General features: G+C 48.2%; 1 protein-coding gene across 1 annotated transcript; it reads right to left on the reverse strand.

Annotated features, from left to right (window-relative positions):
• Nucleotides 1-1,162: 1,162 nt before the first annotated feature.
• Nucleotides 1,163-22,455, reverse strand: LOC110362304 (uncharacterized). Its single transcript, XM_021294044.2, has 3 exons — nucleotides 16,381-22,455; nucleotides 11,565-11,687; nucleotides 1,163-2,030 (listed from the first exon to the last, which is right to left on the reverse strand). Exons 1-3 carry the CDS (start codon nucleotides 16,721-16,723, stop codon nucleotides 1,540-1,542), a joined length of 957 nt encoding a protein of 318 aa, XP_021149719.2. The 5' UTR covers nucleotides 16,724-22,455; the 3' UTR covers nucleotides 1,163-1,539.
• Nucleotides 22,456-22,761: the final 306 nt, after the last annotated feature.

Here is a 22,761-nt window from a genome sequence, read left to right on the forward strand (position 1 = left end):
CTGGCAGAGCCTCACCACAGCAAACCCTTAGGAGGTTTTTTGTTTCGTTTGTTTTCATTTAGGTGGAAAAAAGATGATTTGCCATCTGAGGAGCTGCTTGGAGATCACAGTCGGAGCATGAGGTAGTTTCTCTGGGGTGTGCAGGAATTTCCCTAAACTGTCGCTGGAGCCACAGCCAGGAATTGGGGGTGAGGAAAGCTACTGTCTGCAGAGCAATGGACTTCTCTGACCTGCTGGGGGACAAGGCACATGCTGGGGTGGTGGGATGCAGGATGATGGGGACAGTCTCTTGGGGCTCCCATGGGTGACAGGCAACAGTCTGAGGAGCATTGTTACAGCTCAGGTCAGCCAAGGTCTGTATTCTGCTATTTACCTTCCTTGGTCCTGTCAGGACCTTGAAACACACTGCTTCTGGTTGCTGGGACCAATGCTACCATTGACTATCACAGTCTCAGCTGGGTCTTTTCCACTATCCAGCTGTGCATCTCCCAATAGGCTTATCCAGCACCTCCATCATGAAGTTATCCATGAAACACCCCAGGGATCATTTGCATCCTGACCTGTTGTCCTTCCCGCAGGTATCACGGAGGCTGAAGCCTGCCATAAGATCACTCAGAGGCTTCCTCGAGTTGTTTAAAGGCTTTGTGCCCTTCCTCACCCTGATGGAGTGGTCTGTAACAGGCCCCCGCCCCAAAGTCACCCTCCCACCCCCTCCTCTGATCCTGACCCGCAGGTGATCACTCAGAGAGTGACTGATCCTGTGGAGGAGCCCCATACATCTGAGCTGCTCCCATTCTCCCTTCAAGGTGGGGCTCCTTGGTCATCAGGGGCAATGTTGGCTGGCTTGGCCATGGCTTCCTGGGGCAGCACCCTCCCTCTCACTGGCTCATTTCTGTCTGCAGGCCCAAATGCAACGCTGCACGGTGTTCGAGTGTTTGTGTAAGAACAGGAAGATATCTGCAAAACATCATGACCTCTCACGAAAAGAAGGTTTTGCTGAATCCAGTTGCAAACGTTACAGACGGAGGAGTTTTGGCAAGAACATAGGGGAGTCAGATATACAACTTCCATTAATTTCAGAAGAACTGAATGTTTAAAGCACTTGTACACTTTTGAGCAGCTAAGTTCAAACATCTGCACCAAAGAGATGAGGAGACTGGAATTAATTTTCAACACCAACTATATTTTATTACTTGAAACACCAGGAAGATTCATTCTCATGGATGTGGGAACTTCTGCTGCATGGTACCTCTGGCCCTGAACATTCACTCTGGGCCTCCTTCCTTTTTCTATGCCCCTCCACCCGTGATTATGCCACTTAGGACGTCATACATCCTTCCTGATGCCCACAGCAAGGAGCACTCTGTTGTGGGTACAGACTTGTAACCCTTTTGACTGCTGGGTGGGTTTAATGAGCAACCTACACTCCTCATTTTGGGAGCATGGGTAGTGTATGCCACCTGCTACCCGAGGACGTTAGTGGAGACACTCAACGCACTGGAGGACATCCTCCCCCCGGATGGGGGATGGGGTGTCCCCTCACAGCTGGTATTTCTTCAGCAGATCGCTCTGCCACTGCCGCTTCTTGTTGGGAAAGGCAACAGGGATCTTGATCTTGCGGAACTCCTCAATGCATTTCCCCAGCTCGGACTCCAGCGCCCGTCTCTCCTCGCTCACTGCTGTGGCAGGACTGACCTCCACCCCATTCTCCTTCACTGCTGCTTGGTCGCTGTTTCTCCTCTGCCCTGCCTGCTTCACCTCCTCCAGCTTCTTCAGGGACTTGGAGAAGTCCAGGGTGTTGGGGCGGGCTGGACACTCCTCAGGGGCTTCTGGCCATGGCAATGAGTCGGTGGGGCTGGGATCCTTGGCCTCTGACTGGGGGTCTCTGCGTGGCAGGGTCTCATCCGTGTCTGGAGCTGGCCTGGGCTCACTGCAGCTGCCAGAGGTTTCAACGTTGTCCCCACTGGTGGGGCTGGCTGGGTCCTGCCTTGTCTCATAGCTTTGATTTGGCTCCTCTGGGTCACAATGGGCTGGGGAAGGAAAGCAGAGAGCGGTGTGAGGAACAGGAGCTTGCACAAGCCCCTGTTGACCCGCTAGACCGCGAGCAAGGCTGGGGTGCAGCCAGGCTGGGGGTGCGGGTTCCTCGGCTCAGTTGGGCATGGGGCAATCCCAGCGGAGTCCCTGCGGGGTGCCCAAATGGGCAGGGAAAGCCAAGCCACCACCTTGGTGAGCCCTTCTCCAAGTCTTGGGTTGGTTGAGTCTTGGGGCCAGCCCCAGGTGGGGTTGGGTGGTCCTGGGAAGCTTATGGGCTTCCCATGGTCTGTGGTTTGGTCTGCAGTGGTGTGAGAATGGTGCAGACAAGAAACCTGAGATGCAAGGAGGCCTGAGATGGAAGAAGTAATTGCTCAGCCTCCCGCAGACCTCAGGCAGGGCTTGCACACACTTTTGTTTGTTAATGGCAGCGGAAAACGAGCAGTGACTGCATGGGCAACAGCCACTCTGTCTCAATTACCAGCTGCCAGGGGAAAAATCAGGTGGTGAGAAAAGTGAATGGAAACTGCTAGGAAAGCATTGAGCAGGGGGCCTCCCTGCTCCCCTCCTCAGGTATGCAAAGAAAGACACGTGTGTTTACAGCTGAACCCGGACAAGTGTTTGCTGATACCTGTGTCTGGTGTGGACAGGAAGGTGAGAGGGGTCTTCACCCAGTCCAGCAGACCTGTCCCACACATCCCTTCTCAAGGCACGCTGTCACCTCTGGCGCTGTCCCAACAGCCACGACCAAAGCTGGTTTGGGGATGAAACACCCGAGTGATGCAGAGGAAGCTGGAGATGTGTCTGTGGCGCTCTGGAGGTACCGTGGGCACGGGACAGGCACGGTGGTGGGACAGCAGAAGTGTCCTCAAGTGTCTTGAGGGCTCTGAGCACACGGTGGGTTCAGGTCTGTGCTTGCCAGACACTGGCAGAGACATTCTCACAATTTGGCTGTTTTAGCAGGGATTTGTTTTGAAAGTGTATTTTTCTTTTCCCCTTAAAGTTCCTGTTTTTCTAAATATCGTTGGCAGCAACACGGGCCTTCCTGCTCTTTAAAAGCTTTGGGAAGGGAGGCGTGTTTCTTGTAATTGTTTTCATTTGCACAGCTGTTTTTTTGTTGGATAGGACACTTGGAGACTTTCTTCCCATCACAATAACAAGATTCGTTATTCCGAGTGGTGGTATTAACTTGGCAGTGTTTTTCATTGCTTCTTTTCAAGGCACTTTAAAAAACACGTTTGTTGTACAGCTCTAATCACACCAGTGCCTCTCATTTAATGCTCTGGAGTTTCCAGCCCTTCACCTATACCCACCTCTGTACTGCTGGGGCTGTACATTTGCCCTTGCGTTAGAAACACTCCGGTTGTCACAGCCGATGTGAATTGCAAAAGTGCTGTTACGTGGGGTTTTATAGGGAGCGATTGCCATTGGGCCATGAATTATCTTGACCCCTTTCCCCTCCTTATGTTGTAGTTTTCTATGTAGGACTTTGCACACGGGAGCACGCAGGACTGAGCAGACACCATGAGTACCCAACATTTAGGCAGCTGATAAATATTGCCCAGTAATGCACCTGACCATTTAATGCTGCAACATCTGCCCTGCCCAGATGTGCTCCAATCTTTGCTATTAACATGTGAAAGCAATCAAAAGGGAGTTTGAATCCTGTTCAAAAGTACAGATATACTATAGCAAAAGCAGCAGCCTGGGAGAGGCCATCCTGGTGACACCCGCCTTGCTTCTCCTGGGGGAGTTTTCTGTCCCTTTTCTCTCTTGGTTTGTTCTTCTCCTTTTCTTATTCCTTAAGGCGCTTTTTGCTATCAGAGCCCTCAGTGGTGGCTCCATGAGCAGGTCTCCGGGTGGGAATTCTGCACGGGGAACCTGATGCAGGGAGGACCCCAGCGCAGCTGATGTTGCTTCAGGGTGCACCCACCAAACCCCTGTGCAAAGACACTGCTCCACTTCTCAAAAACAAAGAGCTCTGAGAACAGAGATTTTTTCTCTAAAATGTCTGAATTCCTGACCTGCTGGGATTTTTTTTTTAAGTACATCTGCTAGCAGACATATGAAACAGGGTATAAAGTATTTCTATTTTAAATTCCTCATCCTACACTTTGCCCCCATGGAAGCAGAGAATGTCAAGGTGGATTTTCATTTTCCTTGAAAACTTTTTGCAGGGATAGAGGTGTTTTTTGGGTTTTTTTCCCCCTATTCCTTCCTCTTTTTTTTTGACATTTACTTGAACAGTTCCAGCACTGAAATTACTAGAGGTGGAAAGCACAAATGTCATCCATCACAGCAGAAACCTTGAAGGCTGGATTTTCTTCAGCAAATCTCTCCAGGAAGTTACAAGGATGTATCTTTGCCCTGAATTCTTTGAGTGATGGAATAAAGTCTCTGAGTTCTTATACTGCTTTAATAATCTTATCTGCGAGGCTCACAGCTGCACTTGTGAAATGGGGAGCCGAGGCATGGGGAATATAAGCTGATGCACCCAAATTCATACAAGAGGCCTATGGCTTAGCTGGAGACTGAATTAAAATCTCTTCAGTTCTTCCCTGGTATCTTAGTTCCTGCAACATCCGGTGACTGTAACTGGCATGGTATAGCATTTTTTTTTCTAAAGCTTTCAACACATTTTACATCACATTATTCACATTTGAGGCACAGAGAAGTGGAATAACTTGTTAAGGTCACCAGGCTGAGAACAAATCCAAGTCTCCTCGGTGCTGCTCCTGCACACTCTCTGCACCAGATCATGCTGGTTTCCTTTGCATGGTCTGGCCAGGCTACAAACCTGTAACCTCCACACTCATGCAATCTCTCTGCTCCTGCTATGTTCCCATTGTATTATCTATAATATCTGAGTCTGCTGAGCTTTGGGAGAGCAGGACAATGGTGTAGACCCCCACTGAAAAATCCCTTTCTAGAGCAGAATTTTGCCAGGGCATAATTTCTTTGCTTTGGAACTGCCAAGCAGGTGATCTTCAGGCCATTCCTGTGCTTCTCCAGTGCATGGACCCCCATGTCAGTGCACAACTTGGTCCAGATTTTTGCAGGTGCCAGCTGAGCAATTCTGCTAATTTAGGTATGATGAGGTCATTTAGGCCATCTCTAAGTAGCCAGGGGACTTTACATAATGGAGCTAGTGACTTTTAATGACTTGTCTTTGGAAATACTCATTGATTGGCCATAATAATTTACTTTCGTTTGCTCTATCTTGTTCGCCAAGGGCATGTTATCTCAGCCTATTCTGGCTGGTTCGCAGACTAACATCTGTAGAAATGATCTTGCACTCCCTGAGAAATGCAGACCTCAGCAGGTTATTTATTTTATCCCCATATGGTGCTGAAACACGTGATTCCTCCTGGCCAAGCATCCTGGCCAAGCATCAGAGCACACAAGTTCACCTGCACGGGCACATGTGTTTCCAAACAGCAAAGAACTGGAGGGGAACCAAAAGCAACGTGAATTTGCAGAAGTTCTGTGAGGAAAGTTGACTCCACCTTGGAATTTGCAGGATCCAACGACAGGCAGATGTCAAGGGGAGGATGTTCATCTTGGCCACTCTTCTACACTGGCCAGATATTCCATGACTGGTGCAAGATACTTAGGTCTATGGATCTGTGCTTAACCCTGTCTATGAGACCAGAGTTCTTCTGACCCCAAATAAAAGGTTGGGGTGTGCTATTAGGACAAGTGTGTGTTTTCTTTCTGTGTGCTAGTGATTTCAAGAGTGTGGAGTCCCTTTTGGCTAAAGTTCGACCTGGACCAAATGTGACAATGAATGCTCTGGACTCTGAGGCAGTCTAGGTCTTCCAGGGTGTTTACTTGCCATTGCTCTCTGCAGCTTTGGACAAATAACTTTATTTTCCCTCAGGATAATCTTCCCTCACTTTGGTGTATCTTGTCAGTGAGAGCCTCTGTGGGGCCGGCCCGTGTCTGGCAATACCAGGGTATAGCTCCTGAGATGATCCTAGGACACTTCACAACTCTTCCAAGTGCACCTCACAGCTACTGAATTTGGAAAAAAAGATCTGTTACGTAGACTGATTTTCTCATTGTTTTTTAATTTTCTTGGACTTTGCTTCCCCTGTGATGCTTCTGTCTGCTTTAGAGCATCAATTACAGTGCAGAAATGACACTTTGGTGGCAGCCCCATGGTGCTGATAGTTGTCCTGCTGGGTGCAATTAACGGGGTCCAGCTCATGATTTGCAGGGAGAAGCACACGCTGTCCCAACCCCTTGCTGCTTTTTTGGATAGCATTTTGTTTTTCCTGAGTGCTTGACAGGAAGACAAGCTCGCCATGTGCCAGGAGCCAGGGATGGGGCTCAAACTGTTGGGTTTGCTTCTCTTAGTCAGAGTTTCCAGACAACGAGGGTTGTGGTGAGGTTCTCACATGCGCAGGTGAAGAATGGTTCATTCCTGGGGTGCTTCCCCAGCCAAATGGTGGATCTTCAGCTCAGGCTGCTTTGGCCTCAAAGATAGCTTTTTCTTTCTAGCTATTTGCTGCAGATACCCAAATTTCCCTCAAACAGAAAAGGAGATTTTGTCCCAAACAAAAGCATTCTTTGGCCCATACCAGGCAGCCAAGCAGAGAGCTGGATATCAGAGGAAAACCTGCACCATGGGCAGAAGCAAAGCTTTGTGCATCTCAGATCATTTCTATGCCTTGGTTTTATTTCAATAACTCTTTTCCTTCCAGTTTTTAAATGAAAAAAAAGTGCAACAACATGTTGCTTGGGGTCAAACAGGAATGTCTCGGCTCCTTTACAAGCTTATTTAACTCCTTTCTAGCCTCTTAAACTTAGGATGTTGTGGCACAAATATGAGTAACACTTTCAAAACAAGGGCTGGAAGAGCATGTTTAGTTTGTGTATGTGTGTGTGTGCAGGGGAGCAGGGACCTAAACGATTCACTTCAACCCAAGTTTTGCTTGCCCCAAAACAAAAAACAGATTTTACTCTTTGTCCAAAATGTTGGTACTGGTGGGGAGCTTGGAGTGTGTCCAGAAAGCAGATGTTGATGGAAATAATTGAGAATTTTATATGTAAGAGAAACTTCCACGGGAGGTGCCAGCCGGTGTCTGCCTTGAGTTGTGTGATGGTCAGGGATGGTCACCACAGGCTGGGTGGTCACCAGGATGCACAGGGTGTATCCACAATTTGCCCACGCCCAGTGCAAAGCAGCTGCTTCTGTGCAAGCTCCTAGACCCTGTCAGTCTCAGGTTTATTGAAAAGTCAAGCTGAGCCTGAAAACTGGTGTCTGCTCTCCTGTTTGGCTCTATTTCCCCTTATTTTATCAAAGAAGGACAAGGCTCAACATAAATAAATATATCTGACCCAATCTGGCCACAGCAGTACACTCTGTATTCCCAAGAGCCTCAGTTACACCAATTACACCAGCAAAGGTTGTTGCTCAATCTGCAGCATCAGTGACTGTTGTGAATGGATCAACTGCTATGGCAACCCTGGCAGGACCTGGAAGTGCCAGGACCAGGACAGACAAACAGCCTTTAGTTTTCAGCTTCCCTGCTAAAACCCAAGGTCCTCTCCACGCCCTGTGGAGCAACATGTATATATTTATCAGCACAGGCATTCGTTTGCTTTGCATGCTCTAAAAATGTCTGTTTAATGGCATTAATCTGGCTGGTCGATAGCAGCGGGAGCTTCATGTGTGGCCGTGCCATGGTGCTTGGCTCTCAGGCCCGTACCCAGGCCCTGCCATGCAGCTCTGGTGATGCCCATGAGCGCTGAGCTGGATCCCTTGGCAGAAAGCACCAAGCTCAGCAGAAAGCACCAGCTAGGCTGGATATCTGTGATATGCAGGTGCAGAGAGTGGCTTGAGCCCAAAGTTCATTGTTTGGGTGGCAGTACTAGCTCGACTCTCCCTTGCTGCTATTCTTACAATCCATTCCTGCTGCTGCGGCAGGAAAAAAAACTAAACAGCAAGGGGCACCTCTTGAAAAACCCAACCTTGCAGCCTTGAAAAAATAATCCAGATTTTTTTCCTGTCATTCAGGTTGTTTTTTCCTGTCAGGAGAAGGCAAGGTAGGTTCAGGAATAATGGATTTCAGTGGGTTTTTTGTTTTGTTTTCTGAGAGCAGACTGAAGCATGAGCCCAGCTCTCAAAGGTGGAGGAAAGCTGGTCAGTGGTATCAGCTGGTGTTGGTATCACGTGTGCCATGGATGGTTGATGCCCAGCAGCAGCCTTAGGTGGACGGTAGGTCTGTTCCTGCATGCCTCTCAGGTGATAAAGACATTAAGAATAGCTTGGGAAGTGTATAAATGACAGAGATGGGCTAAAAAATGTCACCCTTTTCACCTCCTGTGGTTATGAAGGTCACAACTTCACCTCTTGCAAGGATGTTTAGCTTGCAGAATCATGGTACCGGCCAGTGTGGTTGCAGGAAACAAAATACCCTTAAGAGCATTCCTCTAAATAAAATAAGCATTGCTGAGTGCTTGTGAATATATACACACATGGCAGGAACGGGTGCAATGTGGAAATGCCTCTAACCTGCAAAGCTGTGCAGGGGAGAAATGCAGACAGCCCAGGAGCATGTGCATACGAATGCTGTGTTCTTCAGACCTTTTTTGCATTTAAATCAGTCTGTCTGCCACGAATCACAGGTGCATATCTAACTCCAGTCACCTTTTGTTATACGTGACTTCTGTCAGCACCCAGGGTCTGTTTGGAGATGGAACAAACACCACAAAGGGTGTGTTTCTGCAGTTAATTCAGGACCGAGCCCTTGCTGTGATCTAAATCAAGCCCTCACCACTCTCTAAGCCCCTCAGTGAAGGCTGACACGATATCCATCAGCAGGCTAATTGCTGTTCCCAATTTAATCTCCTACTTCCTCGTATTTCCCCTTCCCGGAGCTGCAGACACCGCCAGGCACTGCGTGCCTCCATGGCCTTAATCACACAGAGCCTTTCAGCTCCACCCCTGAGAAATCGCTTATGTTTCCCAAACATATATTTTCTGTTGTTGTTTGAGAAGGTTACGAGCTCTGCTGTCGGTTTTAAGCAAGTTCTCCTGCGCAGTGTGGATCTGTGCAGTCCAAATATTCTTTCTTCCTTGTTCATAAGCAGTGGGTATTCAACCAAATATAATATCACTGGTTAATTTAGCACTGCACTAGGCTGTTTCAATTCTGCACGCCTGGAGAAGGTGTGGGAAGAAGCAGCAAATTCAGACTCCGTGAGGGTCTCCCAACTCTCTCTGCCTTTGCAGGTTCTGGTAGGGAGCAGCTTTGCCTTCCCCTGGTGCAGGGATGTCCCAGGTCCTTGCAAAGTCCTTTCTGAGAGCAGCGTATGCATGCAGTCTGCTGAAGCAGTTGCTTTGGAGGAACTGTGAGATGTCTTCTAAAACACGGCCAGCTGAGGGGTGGTGAATAAGTACATGATGGACAGCAGTTTTATTGGACCAAGACTTGGCGTGATTGCTTCATTTGATCATTCTTTTTGAGTGCAGTGACTCCAGCTTTATGGCAAGGATGGGAATTATAACACATTTCATTTTGGCAAAGCAGAATGAATTCAGACCCGAGAGGTCAAATTCCGGTGATGGTGCAGAGCCAGGCCCTCAGATGTCGGATGCTGCTGGAACTGAAGCCAATGGAGTGATTCTGATTTACATCAGCAGAACATCTGGCCCAGGGCAGGCATTTCAATACCGTGTGAAGCAAAAGCAGCTTTCACTGGGCACTTCTTATCAAGCCAATCAATATTGGGTAAGACCCACCGGTTTCTTGGCCAGAATTAATCATCAAGACTGTGTATGGCAAGAGGTGCTGCTCTGCCAAGAGGAGCCGCTCCTGCTCAGCCTAAGCTGCCTCCCCAGCTCAGAGGCCACAGGGCACAACAGCAGCCAGGGAAAAGCCACCCCTGTGCTGAGCCCTTCAGGCTGGAAGAGGCCAAGAAGTTTTTCCAAGGGCATAGACTAATATTGGGAATGTCTACCTGGAGCAAACCACCACTAAACCCCAAATGGATGTTGCAGTGTGAGTTATTGCATCAGTTATTACCACTCCTCTTGGTGCCCTTAAAGAATTGCCAGGTTTCTCTCACAGCTGAAATATTTCTTAACTTTGCTCTAGCTTCAGCATGTACTTAAAAGAGGGACCAGGTTACCCCTGACAGTCACTGGCAGACTTTGAGGGTGTCTAATCTTCTTAGGCCACCTACTTCTATCTGGGGTGAATTTGTCCCCAGCCACAGATCATCGCTGGACATGCCCCTGAGGTGGGATGACAGAGCTCTGCCTGCATCCACAGCTTTGAAAAGATTATTGAGGAGATCAGTTGTGCAAAGGAAAAAAATGAAGCACGGAAATTGTTTGCCGTTGATATCTGGGGGAAAAAATGGATTCTTGGGCTCTCCTAGTCATTGGCTATAACATCGTGAAAGAACATTAGGTCTTATATGGTTAGAAGACCCAGAAATGAATGTCTACCAGTCAGGTTTCTGCTTTGCTGGGTTCTTTCTAAATGAGCAAACAAAAACCATGCGAATCCAGCAAAGCAGCAGGTCCCCACACTGGGATGTGTATCTTTATGTCTCTTGTTAGGAACTTACAACAAATAGGTGTTTTTACTTTCTCCAGCGTCAGAAAATGGCAGAGCTTGTCTTGTAGTTCCTCAGGAGCAGATCAAGTGTGCTCATGCATGAAAGAGCGATTAGTGATCACTTGCCGTTCTGTTTTTGGAAAGAGCTAAATGCTTGCAACCAGCGGACATGATTCAGCCCTTTCATCTGCTCTCTGCTATGCCGTGCACAGTGGGAAACTGAGCTGTGGAAGCAGCTTAGTATGGGAAATTTGGACATGGGAGAGCCTATAGCACCCCGGTGTTGACTTATGACTTATTTAAATATGTAGCAAGTACGCAACAGTACAGGCTCATGTGGGGAGAGGGGTGACTTGGAAGGGGTGACCTTGCCCATGGCTGACGGTCATGAGTGGAGGCCTCACACTGCCTGGACCAGGTGCTGCCCTGCCACCCTCCAGTGACAAAGCTGAGCATTAGGATCAAGGGGGCTAAACCACAGCACCCCAGGCTGCATAGCAGGATGAAAGCAGGCTGTGATGAAATCTGTGAACCCTGCATACATGAAGCCTCAAGCCCTCATCCCACCTTCCCCTGCTGATGGAAAGATGCTTTATTAGCGGTGCAGAGCCAGTCACAGTTCCTCCAGAACAGAAAGCCCTTACTGTGCCATCTGCCCCTCTCCAGCAGGTTCTCCATCCTGGTGTGTCCTCCCTCAGCTACATGCAAGCCAACATGTCTTTGACTCCAAGCCTTAGCCCAGCTTGGCACTGGCATAATGAATCAGGAGCAAATCAGCTCATTTGGGGTGAAGGAATGAGATACGACAGGAGGAGGGAGAGACTGTGACATTGGGCTGGCAGGAACACGCATCCCTATTGAGCGCCTGTTGCTAAGGGCAGGTCCATCAAGATGACCAGCATGTGGCTCTGCATGGTGTGACTGCAGGCACCCGGGACAGCAAACTGGCATGTTTCTCACCTGGAAGAGCTTCTGTTGTGTCTGTCTTGAGGTCCAGGATGGGCTCAGAAGAAGACATCTGTTTTTTTGGGCTGTGCTCTGTCTCTGAAGGCTGGGGAACCGGCAGGTTAAGCCAGGAGCTACCTAAAAAAAATCAAAATGCAAAGAGGAAACTTAGAAGAGAAGTGATGCACCAGGAGTGTCAGAAGGGGCCAGGGTGGCATGTGGTGACCACACTTCACTCCTGGTTGTCCCCAGAGTCTAAAGCACCTCCCAAAGCACCACGCTGGGTGCCCATGGTGTGGAGTGGTCTGGATAACATCTGCTGTGATCCTCTCCAGTGCCTCCTGGTCCCTTCTTAGGCTGCTTTTTCAGCTTTGGGCAGTGCCTGTGACCACCTCTCACAGCATCCCACCATGTATTGCTATTCTTCCTCCTTTATCTTTGAAGCTCTTCTGACTCTTTCCTAACCCTTTATATCGCTGGATTTTAAGATATTGCTTTCTATATACTGACTTTGCAAACTGTGGAAATAGTTTGTCCTAAAAGTGTTTATCCTAAGTGTTTATCCTAAGTGTTTATCCTAAACTTAGTGCTCCAGCTCTTCCTTCTTTTTCTTTCCTGACATTTCTATGCAGAGACTTAAATTTGCCATATAGCACAGATATAGCTTTGGACCTAAGTGTATTTCCTGCCTCTACAAGGGATTTTTCCTCTCCATGACTGAGGCTCAGAGCTGGCTCATCCTGTTGGCGTGCAGTGCCGAAAATCCAGGCTGCTTCATTTACACTTGCTCTGCCCACAACGGTGGCTGCTGCCCCTGCAGAAAGTGCTTGTGTGGGGTAGATCTGTTAGAAATGCCTCCTAGATTATTTGGGATTGGCATCCCTGGGCTACTCACATATGTGTCCGGAGGCTGTTGCATGCACTGTGGGTGTGAGGTCAGTGGGACTTGGACCTGTGAATGCACACATAGCCCTGTGCACGGTCCACCATGCACTCTCATCCTCACAGGTCCCCTGCAAACACATATAGGAAGCAGGAAAAACAGGTTGAATCTGGTGTTAGCATCTGTTCTTGCCTGCATCCCACTTCCTGCAGCTGCACAGGCCAGAGGCACATGTGAGTAATCACATTCCTGTCCCTACTTTCTCCCCCGTCTCCCACGTGTCCACATGCTGCCTGTGTGACAGATAGACACGCCCTTGCTCTGATTTAAATATTTCAGTGCTAAATACCCCACAGAAGCGTTCACACACTGCTGTGTATCCAGCACAGGGCACAACACCTCCATGACCAAGCCAGGTCCCCTAGGTACAGCCGCTGTGTCCAGAAATCCCCACCAGTGCTCTTCATAACTCCATTTTCACACACTTTAAGCTGCTGCTCATCTTCAGGGCAGATATCTCCACTCTTCGAAACCCACGTGCTGAGAATCACCATCAAACAGCTGATAACCAGATTTAGACCAGAACTTATGCTTTCCACTGATCTGAGGTGGCGACTTCATGTGCCCCATTGGGAACAAAGCCTGAGCCCTCCCTTTTCCAAAGCTGTATCACTGCTTGCCCCATGGACACGACAGCCAAGTGGAGCTTTCTCACTGAACAACCGCTGGGTCTGGTGTGCAGGTACAACCCTTGAAGCACAAAGCCCTTCACAGGCTGTCCTGCAGTGCAGCCATCGCTGCTCTTGCAGAGGGAGAAGCAGCGTTTGGCCAAGGTCACCCTGATTTGGGGTGCAACCAGAGCGTGCTCCACCTCGGCATGGGGAGCTGTGGAACTGCTCTGAAAGACTGACTGCTCTGAAAGACTGACAGCTCAGCAGCTTTCTATGGCTTGTGGTTGCCAGAAGCCAGGACATCGGGGACCGCTCTTGCAGACAACCTGGCCATGCTTGACCTCCACGATCCAGCACCCATGGGCCAGAATAAGATGCAGCATCCAGGAGAGGGCAGCAGAATCCCAGCATGCTCCGTGCCTGTTGCCACCCTCATTAATTGTGGTTTCTGAGCATCGGTTCCTGACTCTTTCCTAAGCTGTAAACATGGCCTTCTACTTCCCATAGCAATGATCTTTATCCAGATACTGGCAAAGTCTTTGGGGTCACTATCGGTCTATAAAGGTTTTTAATGAATGTCCCAGAGTAGCTATCTTTGCATCCAGTTAAGCAGAGGGACTACCTGCAGTCCCAAATTGACATCTGGAGGAGGAAGTCTGAGCCAAATTAATGCCATGGGGCATCGCAAACCCTTTAGGGAGCTGTGTGGGATGAACAGGGCAGAACACAGCCACCCAGCAGCCGTGCTGAGTGATCTCCTTTGCTGGCAGACCAGTCCCCTCTCTCCTGAGGTTACAGATGCCCTCGATCGTAGGGCACAGGGTACTGCAGCCATTGCCTCTGTAAGCTGCAAAGGGACATGGTTTTGCACTGAGGTCCTGGCACACAGGTGGAGAAGGAAAGAGTTTTTGATGGAGCAAGAACTGCACTGCTGAGGCTCCATCACTGCATTTCAACAGCTCGGGTTCCCCAGGTACCTTCCGAACACCAGCCCAGCATCCAGCAGAGCTCCAGCAGGGCCCTGCGGCTGGGTTTCTGCTTCCACATGCTGTCACGCAGCAGATGAGAGTGGCTGTGCAAACCAGTGCTTATTAAAGATTTAGAAGGCAAGCTGTCAGCACTGCTGCTAAAGATGGGCTTTTCCTCTTATAGCTCTATCCCTCTCTAATACTAATAGGATTGGAAGGAGGAGGAGAAACGGCGGCATGCCGACCAGCTGACGGTGTGTGTTTTTTCCTTGCAAAGGTTTTGCACGCCTTGGAGGATCTTTCTAGCAGTTTGCTCATCTTCCAGCACCCTTCCTTGGTTCTTTGGGGTTTTGGGTGAATCCCTCAGGCTCTGCAAGCGGAGGTGGTGCAGCCTGGGAGCAGAGACACAGGGGAGAAACAGCTCTGTCCCGGCTGCTCCTCCTCCTGACACCTCCGACAAGGGAAATGGAGCTGGCAGAGGGGCCTGTGCTCTGCATCCTCTGCCAGAACTGCATTAACCCTCATTTGCTTTAAAATTACAGCTGGCCAATAGCTGGAGTTTCCATTTCTGCAAGGATTTTTTTGGGATCCGAGGCCTGGATTTGGACCAGGCTGGAACAAACACAAAGGGTTTCATCTTTCTCCGCAAAGGACAATGATAAAATCAAAATGCATGCCAACATCACTTCTTGAGCCATTAAACATTCTTTTTTAGTGATGCATCTTATAAAACATTTCAAAAAGGCATTTTGACATGTTGCATACTACTTGAATGTATAATTTCCTTCTAAATTTGAGCAAAACTAGACCAATTTTAGGATATAGCTAAGGTTAAGTCTATAGCAATAGAGAGCTGTTTCATCCCAGTTTTTCTTTCCAGTTCTAGTTACTCTCTCATTCTTCCCTTTGGTTAAATTAATTAAGTTTGTGAATCACTCAGATCAATTGATGTTGAAGGACATAGTATAAGTAGTTTTGCTTAATTGCCTGGAGGCAAAGGTGAGGTAGCAGACTCCATGTCTTCTTCATAAATAGTTTGTTGCTGTTGTTGTTTGGTTGCTTTGTGTTTGTTTTCTTTTTTTAAATTTTATTATTATTATTATTATTATTATTATTATTATTATTATTATTATTATTATTATTACTATTTTCAAGGAGTCAGCAGTGAGGATAACTGGCAAACCCTCCATCTTGTGTCCCTGGAATCAGACTCTGTGTCCTTCAGGGTTTCTTGTGCTCTTCACATCCTCCTCCTGGGTGGTAGGAACTCTCCCATTTCCACCGTCACTCTGTACCCGGACCTGCCCTTGGGTCCAACTGAGCACCCCACCCTTATGCTATGGGTCCAGCCCATATGTGCAAATACATCTCTTGAGCCAGAGCAGACAGCAAAGGCACCATTATCTCTTTCCAGCAGTCAGACACAGAGAAATGAAGAAATTTGCAGAGAACTAAACCCACCTCACTCCAAAAAAGAGACAAAGCTTACAGCCTGGAAAGTCTTCCTCCCACTTCACCTTTTTCCCACTCTTTGCACTTTTTCCTGCTCACAGCTTGAGGCCAAGATATTGCTCATCGGATAATCTGCCAGAGCCTAATCCAGACCTGGGAAGCCTCCGTTCCGCATTACAGATGCAGTTTACCCCTTTCCATTTCCTTTCTGGAGCATTAAGTCCTTTGGGCAATGACTATTTGTGGTTCTGCACAACAGCCTTTCCCAAAAGCTGAGGAATGCAGAATAAAACATGCCTGTGTAGCGCTGGGAGCCACATACAAGCTGAGCAGTGCAAGGGGGAAGCTGTGCTCTCACTGAGATACAGCATCGTTCAAACCTCCTGTTGGCCAGCATCTCCACGCACGCAGATGCTCACTGGAGCATCTTATTAAAAGTCCCCCACTCTAATGTTAAAGGCTTGTATGAGAGGTGGCTGTCTGCCCTTCCTGCCTCCTCTCCAGCTAACCCAGCCCTGAGCACCTTTCGAAGAGACTAAAACTCAGGATTTGGGAAGACTTCAAAGTCCGCACTGAAATGTCTTAGCTCAGCTCCACTTCTGATCTCCAACCCAGTTTGTCCAACAAACGTGACAGCTTAGATGATATCCTAAGAGTCTGGCGAGGGGACTGAAGCCACCAAGGAGGCTTTCATGGCCAGTGACACCAACACTGGGAATCACAAGTAGCCTAAAGACACTACAGAAACTCAAATCCTCTAGATGCCTCCATGCACAGACAGACCTGAACTCCCATCTTCACCCGCACCCTCACCCACTCCCAGGCTTGCCCTGGGACATCCTTTGCGATGTATTTACCTGGAAGGCTGCAGTGCCTGGACAGCTGCCTGTAGAGTTGGCCTCGTACAACAGGACCTAGAAACAAAGGAGAAGGAGTGGGTCTGGCTCTCTGCTCCGCGTGACAACTTTCTGGTGACCTCTCACACCCATTTGGGAGGGATGCAAGGAAAGAAAAAGAGTGTTGTGGTCCCATCCCATGGAAAACTATTTCCAGGGAATTTCCCTTGAATGCGCCCCATGAACCCAGGCAGGTTTTATGGCACATGACACATGGTCTTCTTTTGAAATGTCCCTGGTAGGTGCCCTGCTGCACCCCTTCAAAGCATTTCATGCCTTTTGGAAGTAGAGAGTAAGCGGACATCCCCCTTAATCCAGGAAAACATTTACCAGCTCAAACCCATCGCAATATTTCAGTTAAAGATGCCCTTGCACTGACAGGAAGCAGCCAGTTTTTAAGGGAAGATGTTTTTCAAAGATGTCCCATGGGTGCAGGGGTCAATGGGCCAGAGGAAGAGATGAGAAAAACATCTGAGCAGACCAATGGAGTCCTCTTGCCTTTGGATGTCCCCCATGGTACTCCTAAGGGAGTCCCAAGCCTGAGACATCACAACAACCATGTCCCTACTCATGCTTTTTCCACCCAGAGGAGTGAAGGAACTGCCCTGTTGCTCCTTGGAAGCCTGAAGAATAACCCCTGGTTTTCATCCCTGAAATCCTGAGCTGTAGAGAGGTATAAACAACCTGTTTATTGCTTGAAGGGGAGGAGGGGAAGGTATGGAGGACAGCATCAAATGGTTTGTTAATTCATTTGGTTTTGTTGTGGAAGAACAGTGGGCTGCAACAAGATATCTCTCCCTCTCTGGTTTTAGCTGGTTGCTATTGAAAAGAAATTTTCCCTAGAAACCCATTAATACAATGTGGAGAAGCAGGTTAAAATTCCACTTAATCTTGACATATTGTTCGAAAAGGAGAAATTAGAATATTTCGTTTAAAAGCTGCAGAAGGAAATGCATTTTTCACATGTCAAAAAAAAAGGGTTTTTCAGCACTGTTTCCCATACTTTTTGATGAATTTGCAATTAGTCTTAATTAACCCCAACCCTGCATTTTTCAGCAAATAAATAGTTCACCTGAGCATGTTTGCAAAGATCCATTTAGGAATTGTAACTACTTCTGTAGGTAGCAAGCAAATTGAAATAATAATTAAAAACCGCCTGCGTGCTTCTAATACACTGGGAAAAAAAATCCATTCATCTTATGTTAAGTCAACGGAATAGTGGATAATGGAGAAGAGTTAATACATTTTCCTGAGTGCTTTTTGATAAAGGCCGTCAAAGAGGCTTTTAAAGAAACTCAATTGCCAAAGGGGGATTGTGTAACTTCCACGATGTATTAAAAGCTCGTTAAGAGACAGAGAAGAAAAAATGAAATCAAGAGTTCATTCTCAAAGTATAAATAATACAATAATAGGACATCCCCGAGCGTCCATCTTAGGATGAAAGTCTTTTATTAACAATGCAAGGGGAAAAGGGTGAACAGTCAAGTGGAAAAAAATCTCAGGGAATAGAAAATAATATCAGCTGTCTGAGGTTTGGATAAGCTGCGAGGGGACCGGGTGCAGGTACACTAATGAAGAGCCTGCCAGAGGGTTAAATGAAATGGCAAGCAGTGAAAAGCAGTGCACATGATAAAACGTCGCTTGAAATTTTCCTACAGTGAGTTTTAAATCAGCCTTAGTGACTCAGGAGAGAGAATAAAAATATATAAGACCCCATAGTAACGATGTGCAGAGGAAGAAATGCTGGCTCAGCAGCCAGAAGCAGCACAAGGAGTCGACTGCATTGGGCAGGGGGATAAGAAACCACAGAAAGGGTAAAAAATGCCTTTAGGGAATTGAGTAGTGCTCTAAGTTCACCCAGAGTCCTGGCCGCTTCTCCTCAGGACAGACAGACAGGATTAAAGTCTGCCCAAAGCTGTTCAGTGAAACTGTGAAAGGCGTAAAGGGAGTTTCACAATGAAGAGGGCGAGACCAGTGTAGTCAAGGCTAAAGAGGAAAGAAATAAGGAGAAAGCTAATGTGAGCATTGCCATCATCATCAAAACATGGGATTTTTATGGAAAGCCTCCTTGGAAACCTCCCTTCCAAAATTAGTTTGGATAAGACTGAACATGATAAGAGACACAGACCTGCAGGGTATTGGGCACCACCCACCAGATTAAATTCTCCCGGAGTGGGGCCATTGAAACCCAGAGCAGGGGTTTCTTCCACCTTGGTCTGAAATGTCACGGAGCTGGACACACGCTCTGCTTGCTCCTGCCTGCTAAATCCTCTCCTCCTGATCCTGTTTTCTAATGTAATAGTTTGCATTTTCAGTCTGCCCACGTATCATTTCTAGATGGGCCAGGGCGCTTAATCCCCGTTGGTTTATTCATTATTAGAAAGCTTTTCGGTTTTCCTTTAACCTCATTCGGGTCTGATTTGATTACAGAATACATCCAGTGCTGAGTTCATGTTTCTGAGAAAGGAGTGATAGTGAGGGCACAGTCATGCAGCCTGGAGGGAGATGGGCAGGAGGAGATGCCTGGGGAGGAGAAGGGACAGGTGATGGGTGGAAAAGCTCCAGTGTCACGTAACTGTGAGCAGCCAAACCCCAGCCTCTCCTGCCTCTGCCCATCCCCAGAGGTTCACCCTGCAAGGCATCTTTAGCGGGAGCAGGGTCAAGACTGGGAGATTTTTTACCCCTGTTGTTTGTGGAAGAATTAATCAGAAGATTGCAGCCCACCAGGCTTTAAGGTTGAAACTAAATCCCTATAAATCAGTGTCACTGAGCTCCCATCCACTGATTATTTAAATAATGGCTTGATTTTTTATTTTATTTTATTCTAGTCTTCACAAGAAAAAAAAAAAAAAAGCTCTGGATTTTGTTTCAGATCAGATGTAAAATGACACGAAACACCAAACACAGCTTTGCTGGATTACACCTCCTTGCCAGCTATGCAGGCAGGCGAGGGCTGGCATGCAGGGACAAGCCAGCCTGGTAAACCCATGTGGGGTCACCAGGAGGAAAGACGAGGGAGGAGGACAAGCCTGTCACTGTCTCCTTCTTTTTAAAATTCACATCAAAGCTGATTTCAGCCTTGTTGCGGCAAGCGAAGGGCAAAAAGATACTGCTGGCCATAGAGGGGTGTGGTTTTGGTGAGCCTGTGGTGAGACATCGCTTCTCCTTAGAAATAAGGGTTTAGGTGGAGAAAACCAACAGGTTTTTTTGTGAAGACATGAAGGAGAAAGTACCTGGCTCAGAAGCAGGGACCCTCCTCCACTCCTCTTTCCCACCGCATCCCATGGGCAGGAAAGGCTGGGGCTGACTGGCCAGTGGTGGGGTTGCAAAAGATGCTGAATGGAGGGGACATCACCACTGTCACACGCAGGGAACATCACTAGTCACACGCAGGGGACATCACCACTGTCACACACAGTTGAGCACTTGCAGACCAGGTTGTGGGTCTTAGGGGCTGGAAAGCCAGGACAATCTGGGTCTCCTTGAAGAGCTCATGAGCAGAGGCAACCCCACAAGCATGAGTTGTATTAGTTTGCTGGTAGCATCAAGAGCCTCGTTTGAGTGCTTTCGGTTGCCTGCTAGAGTCCTCCACCCTTTGTTTATAATATGGCCACGTGTTTAAATTTTGGTGCTGTGCATATACCCCCCCAGCTCATTTCCTGTGGGAAGCCAAAAGAGATGCCAGTTCAGATAGGGCTGTGGGCTGATGATAAGGCCTGCTAGGCAGCAGCAGCAGGCAGGTGTGCCGGTAGGCACTGGCAGAGAAAAGGAAAATAAGGTAATGTAAACCAGATGTGAGATAAGGTTAAGGTGGGAAAGAGAGAGCAACATCCTCTCCTCGGTCACACTCACAGGGCTGCGGGGTGGTCTAACCCAGCAGGGTGGCGGATGCAGGCAAAGAACATCCCTGCGTACACCCATCAATCCAGAGTGTGCTGAGAAAACATTTGCATTTTAACTGCTGGACTTATTGCTTCTCCTCTGTCAGGACTTATGCACAGCAGGATATTTATTCCAGGCTATGGCTGGATTCAGTGCCAACCCTTGTCAAAGTATTGGTGCTGCTTCTTGCCTTGGGACACCAAGGTCTGGCCCCTACTTTTGTAGTCAATTATTTCAGGGGTCTGCCCAGGCAATGGGAGAGGATGGCTGGATTAATTCTCCCTTTCTCAGCCCACAGACACAGGGTCCTAGGGAATCATCTCTGATGGATGTTTGTCTAACCTTAAATCTTCCAGGAAGGAGACACCAGCTCTCCCCGAGAGACCTTGCTAGTGCTGCATTACTGCTGTAGCTGATAGAGAGCTTTTAGTGATGTCCAACACAAACATTCGCTACACCCAATTAAGTGTTTCTGTTCTCAGCCTTTATGCAGCAACTTTACAGTACAATCAATTACCATCCATTTTATAATTAAACTTTGCCTGATGATAGACTGTTTTCACGTCTTCTGCTTTCCAGACTAAACAAACCCATCTTCTTTAACATTTCCTAATAAGCCGTGGTTACTGAACCTCATCTTATTATTTGTGCTTCTCCTCTGAACTTCCTCCAGTTCATCAACATCCTTCTTAACCTGTCAGCCCAAAGCAGGCAGGGCGTTCCAGCCCCAGCATCAGGCTGAGAGGAACAACATACCCTGTGTCTCCTGCAAACACATCACTACCTGACACACATCTTTTCGGAAAGGCCCCCACCCTTTTGAACTCACACCCTTAAGCGCTGGCAAGCCCTCCCAGCCCTGTGTGTTTTACACAGATGCCGTCTCTTCCATCGGCAGGGTTATTAATGAAAATATCACCGCAGCCTCTCTACAGAGGCTCCTGCATCGCCTGCTGACCATCTTTTCCTGCTCTGTCAGTGAACTGGAGAGCACCGCTCAATTTGAGAGCTGGCCGTGTGTTTGCCTTCCACTGAATTCACCTGAACAATGTTTCTCAGTGTATTGCTGCACAATCTTGTTTTGCAGAAGGTCAGTGTCTTGTCCTGTCCCTATGCAGGAACTTCTAACCAGCCTGGTTAGCTACAGCAGCGACTATTTTGGGCAGGAAACCTCAGAACAGCAGCAAGACTGCCAGGGAGAAGTGGTAAAAAGTGAGCGGTCAGGGAATATTTGTGTGAATAAGCCCGCAGAGCTGGGGTTGCACTCTTGGCTTCATGGGCTCGTGTTATCAGTTTGGGTTTTTATCCAGCTATTTGCTGTGTGCTCTCTCAAGACCAGTAGGGTCTCCCCTCAATGCTGGGATGCCTTGGTTGAAATGCCACCTGCGGGGCTGAAAACAATTTGTTTTCAGCTGGCACATTGGGAGGCTGATAGCCACAGTGAGCGGGAGTATGGAACCACACAGGGACAAGGCAAACCCCGCACCCCAGACCCAGAGGGAGCACAGCCTGCTCCAACTCTGGCTTGTGGTGACATCCTGGCACAGCCATGGGGTTTCTGCAAAATAAAAATTACACCCAGCACCAAGGGAGAGGTTGAGGATGCTCTTACTTGCAGCATGTTGCTCTTACCCGGGTTACACCAGAGTCCAGTAGGTCTCTGGTGAAAAGGGAGAGAGGGGATATTAACAAATACCTTTATTTTGCAGGATATTGACAGTCTCCTGTATCCACTGCAGCTCAGGGTGGCTGAACAGAGAGCCACAGGCTCTGTTTTTACTAATAAAAACTGCCCAAACTGGACGGCATGTCACACACCCAGCTAGAGGCCACAAGTTCTAAAATATCTCTGCCAAATAGTTTTCTGGGCGTCTGCACTGCTCCAAACCAACAGTTTTTAATTTGCATGTGCAGTTCAGGACGGCTCCGGGCTGCAGGGGCAGTGACGGGGAGGGGGTGGCGGTAACTTCTGCCAGATCACCCAGGGGAGCCGGCCCCCTCTCTCTCTGGTTTTGTGTTTAATGCATAAATTTAGCTCTGCTTTGCTTCTTGTGTAATTCAGTTTGGCTGGCAGAAGGCTGGCAGACTGCCTAGGCGTTGTGAACCACGTGTGCTGTGTGATGAGAAACACCTTGAGCAGACAGCAGCTTTGCAGCAGCCATCCCATCCCATCCCATCCCGTCCCATCCCATCCCATCCCATCCCATCCCATCCCATCCCATCCCATCCCATCCCATCCCATCCCATCCCACTCCATGGGGAAGAAGGAAACAGCAATATTATGTCTCTGCAAGCTTGTTCCCTAAGTGTGGTGAGCACTGTGGGCTCCTGAAGGGCAGATGAAGAAGCTCATGTGCTGGGGACATGGGGAAGCAAGACTCTGCCTCAGATGGAGTGGGGTGGCTGGAGGAGACCACCTGTTCTTGTTCCTGCTTGCAGTGTGGCTGTGCCTCTCTGCTT

Source organism: Columba livia, chromosome 12, assembly GCF_036013475.1.
Source record: "Columba livia isolate bColLiv1 breed racing homer chromosome 12, bColLiv1.pat.W.v2, whole genome shotgun sequence".
Classification (NCBI taxonomy): domain Eukaryota; kingdom Metazoa; phylum Chordata; class Aves; order Columbiformes; family Columbidae; genus Columba; species Columba livia.

Excerpts from the sequence above, each read along its gene's own strand:
- LOC110362304 (XM_021294044.2), bottom strand. The coding sequence starts at position 16,723 with ATGTCCGCTTACTCTCTACTTCCAAAAGGCATGAAATGCTTTGAAGGG. Across the intron at positions 11,688-16,380 it reads CAGGCACTGCAGCCTTCCAG|GTAGCTCCTGGCTTAACCTG; the intron begins GTAAATACATCG and ends GATTTTTTTTAG. Across the intron at positions 2,031-11,564 it reads CACAACAGAAGCTCTTCCAG|CCCATTGTGACCCAGAGGAG; the intron begins GTGAGAAACATG and ends TTCCTTCCCCAG.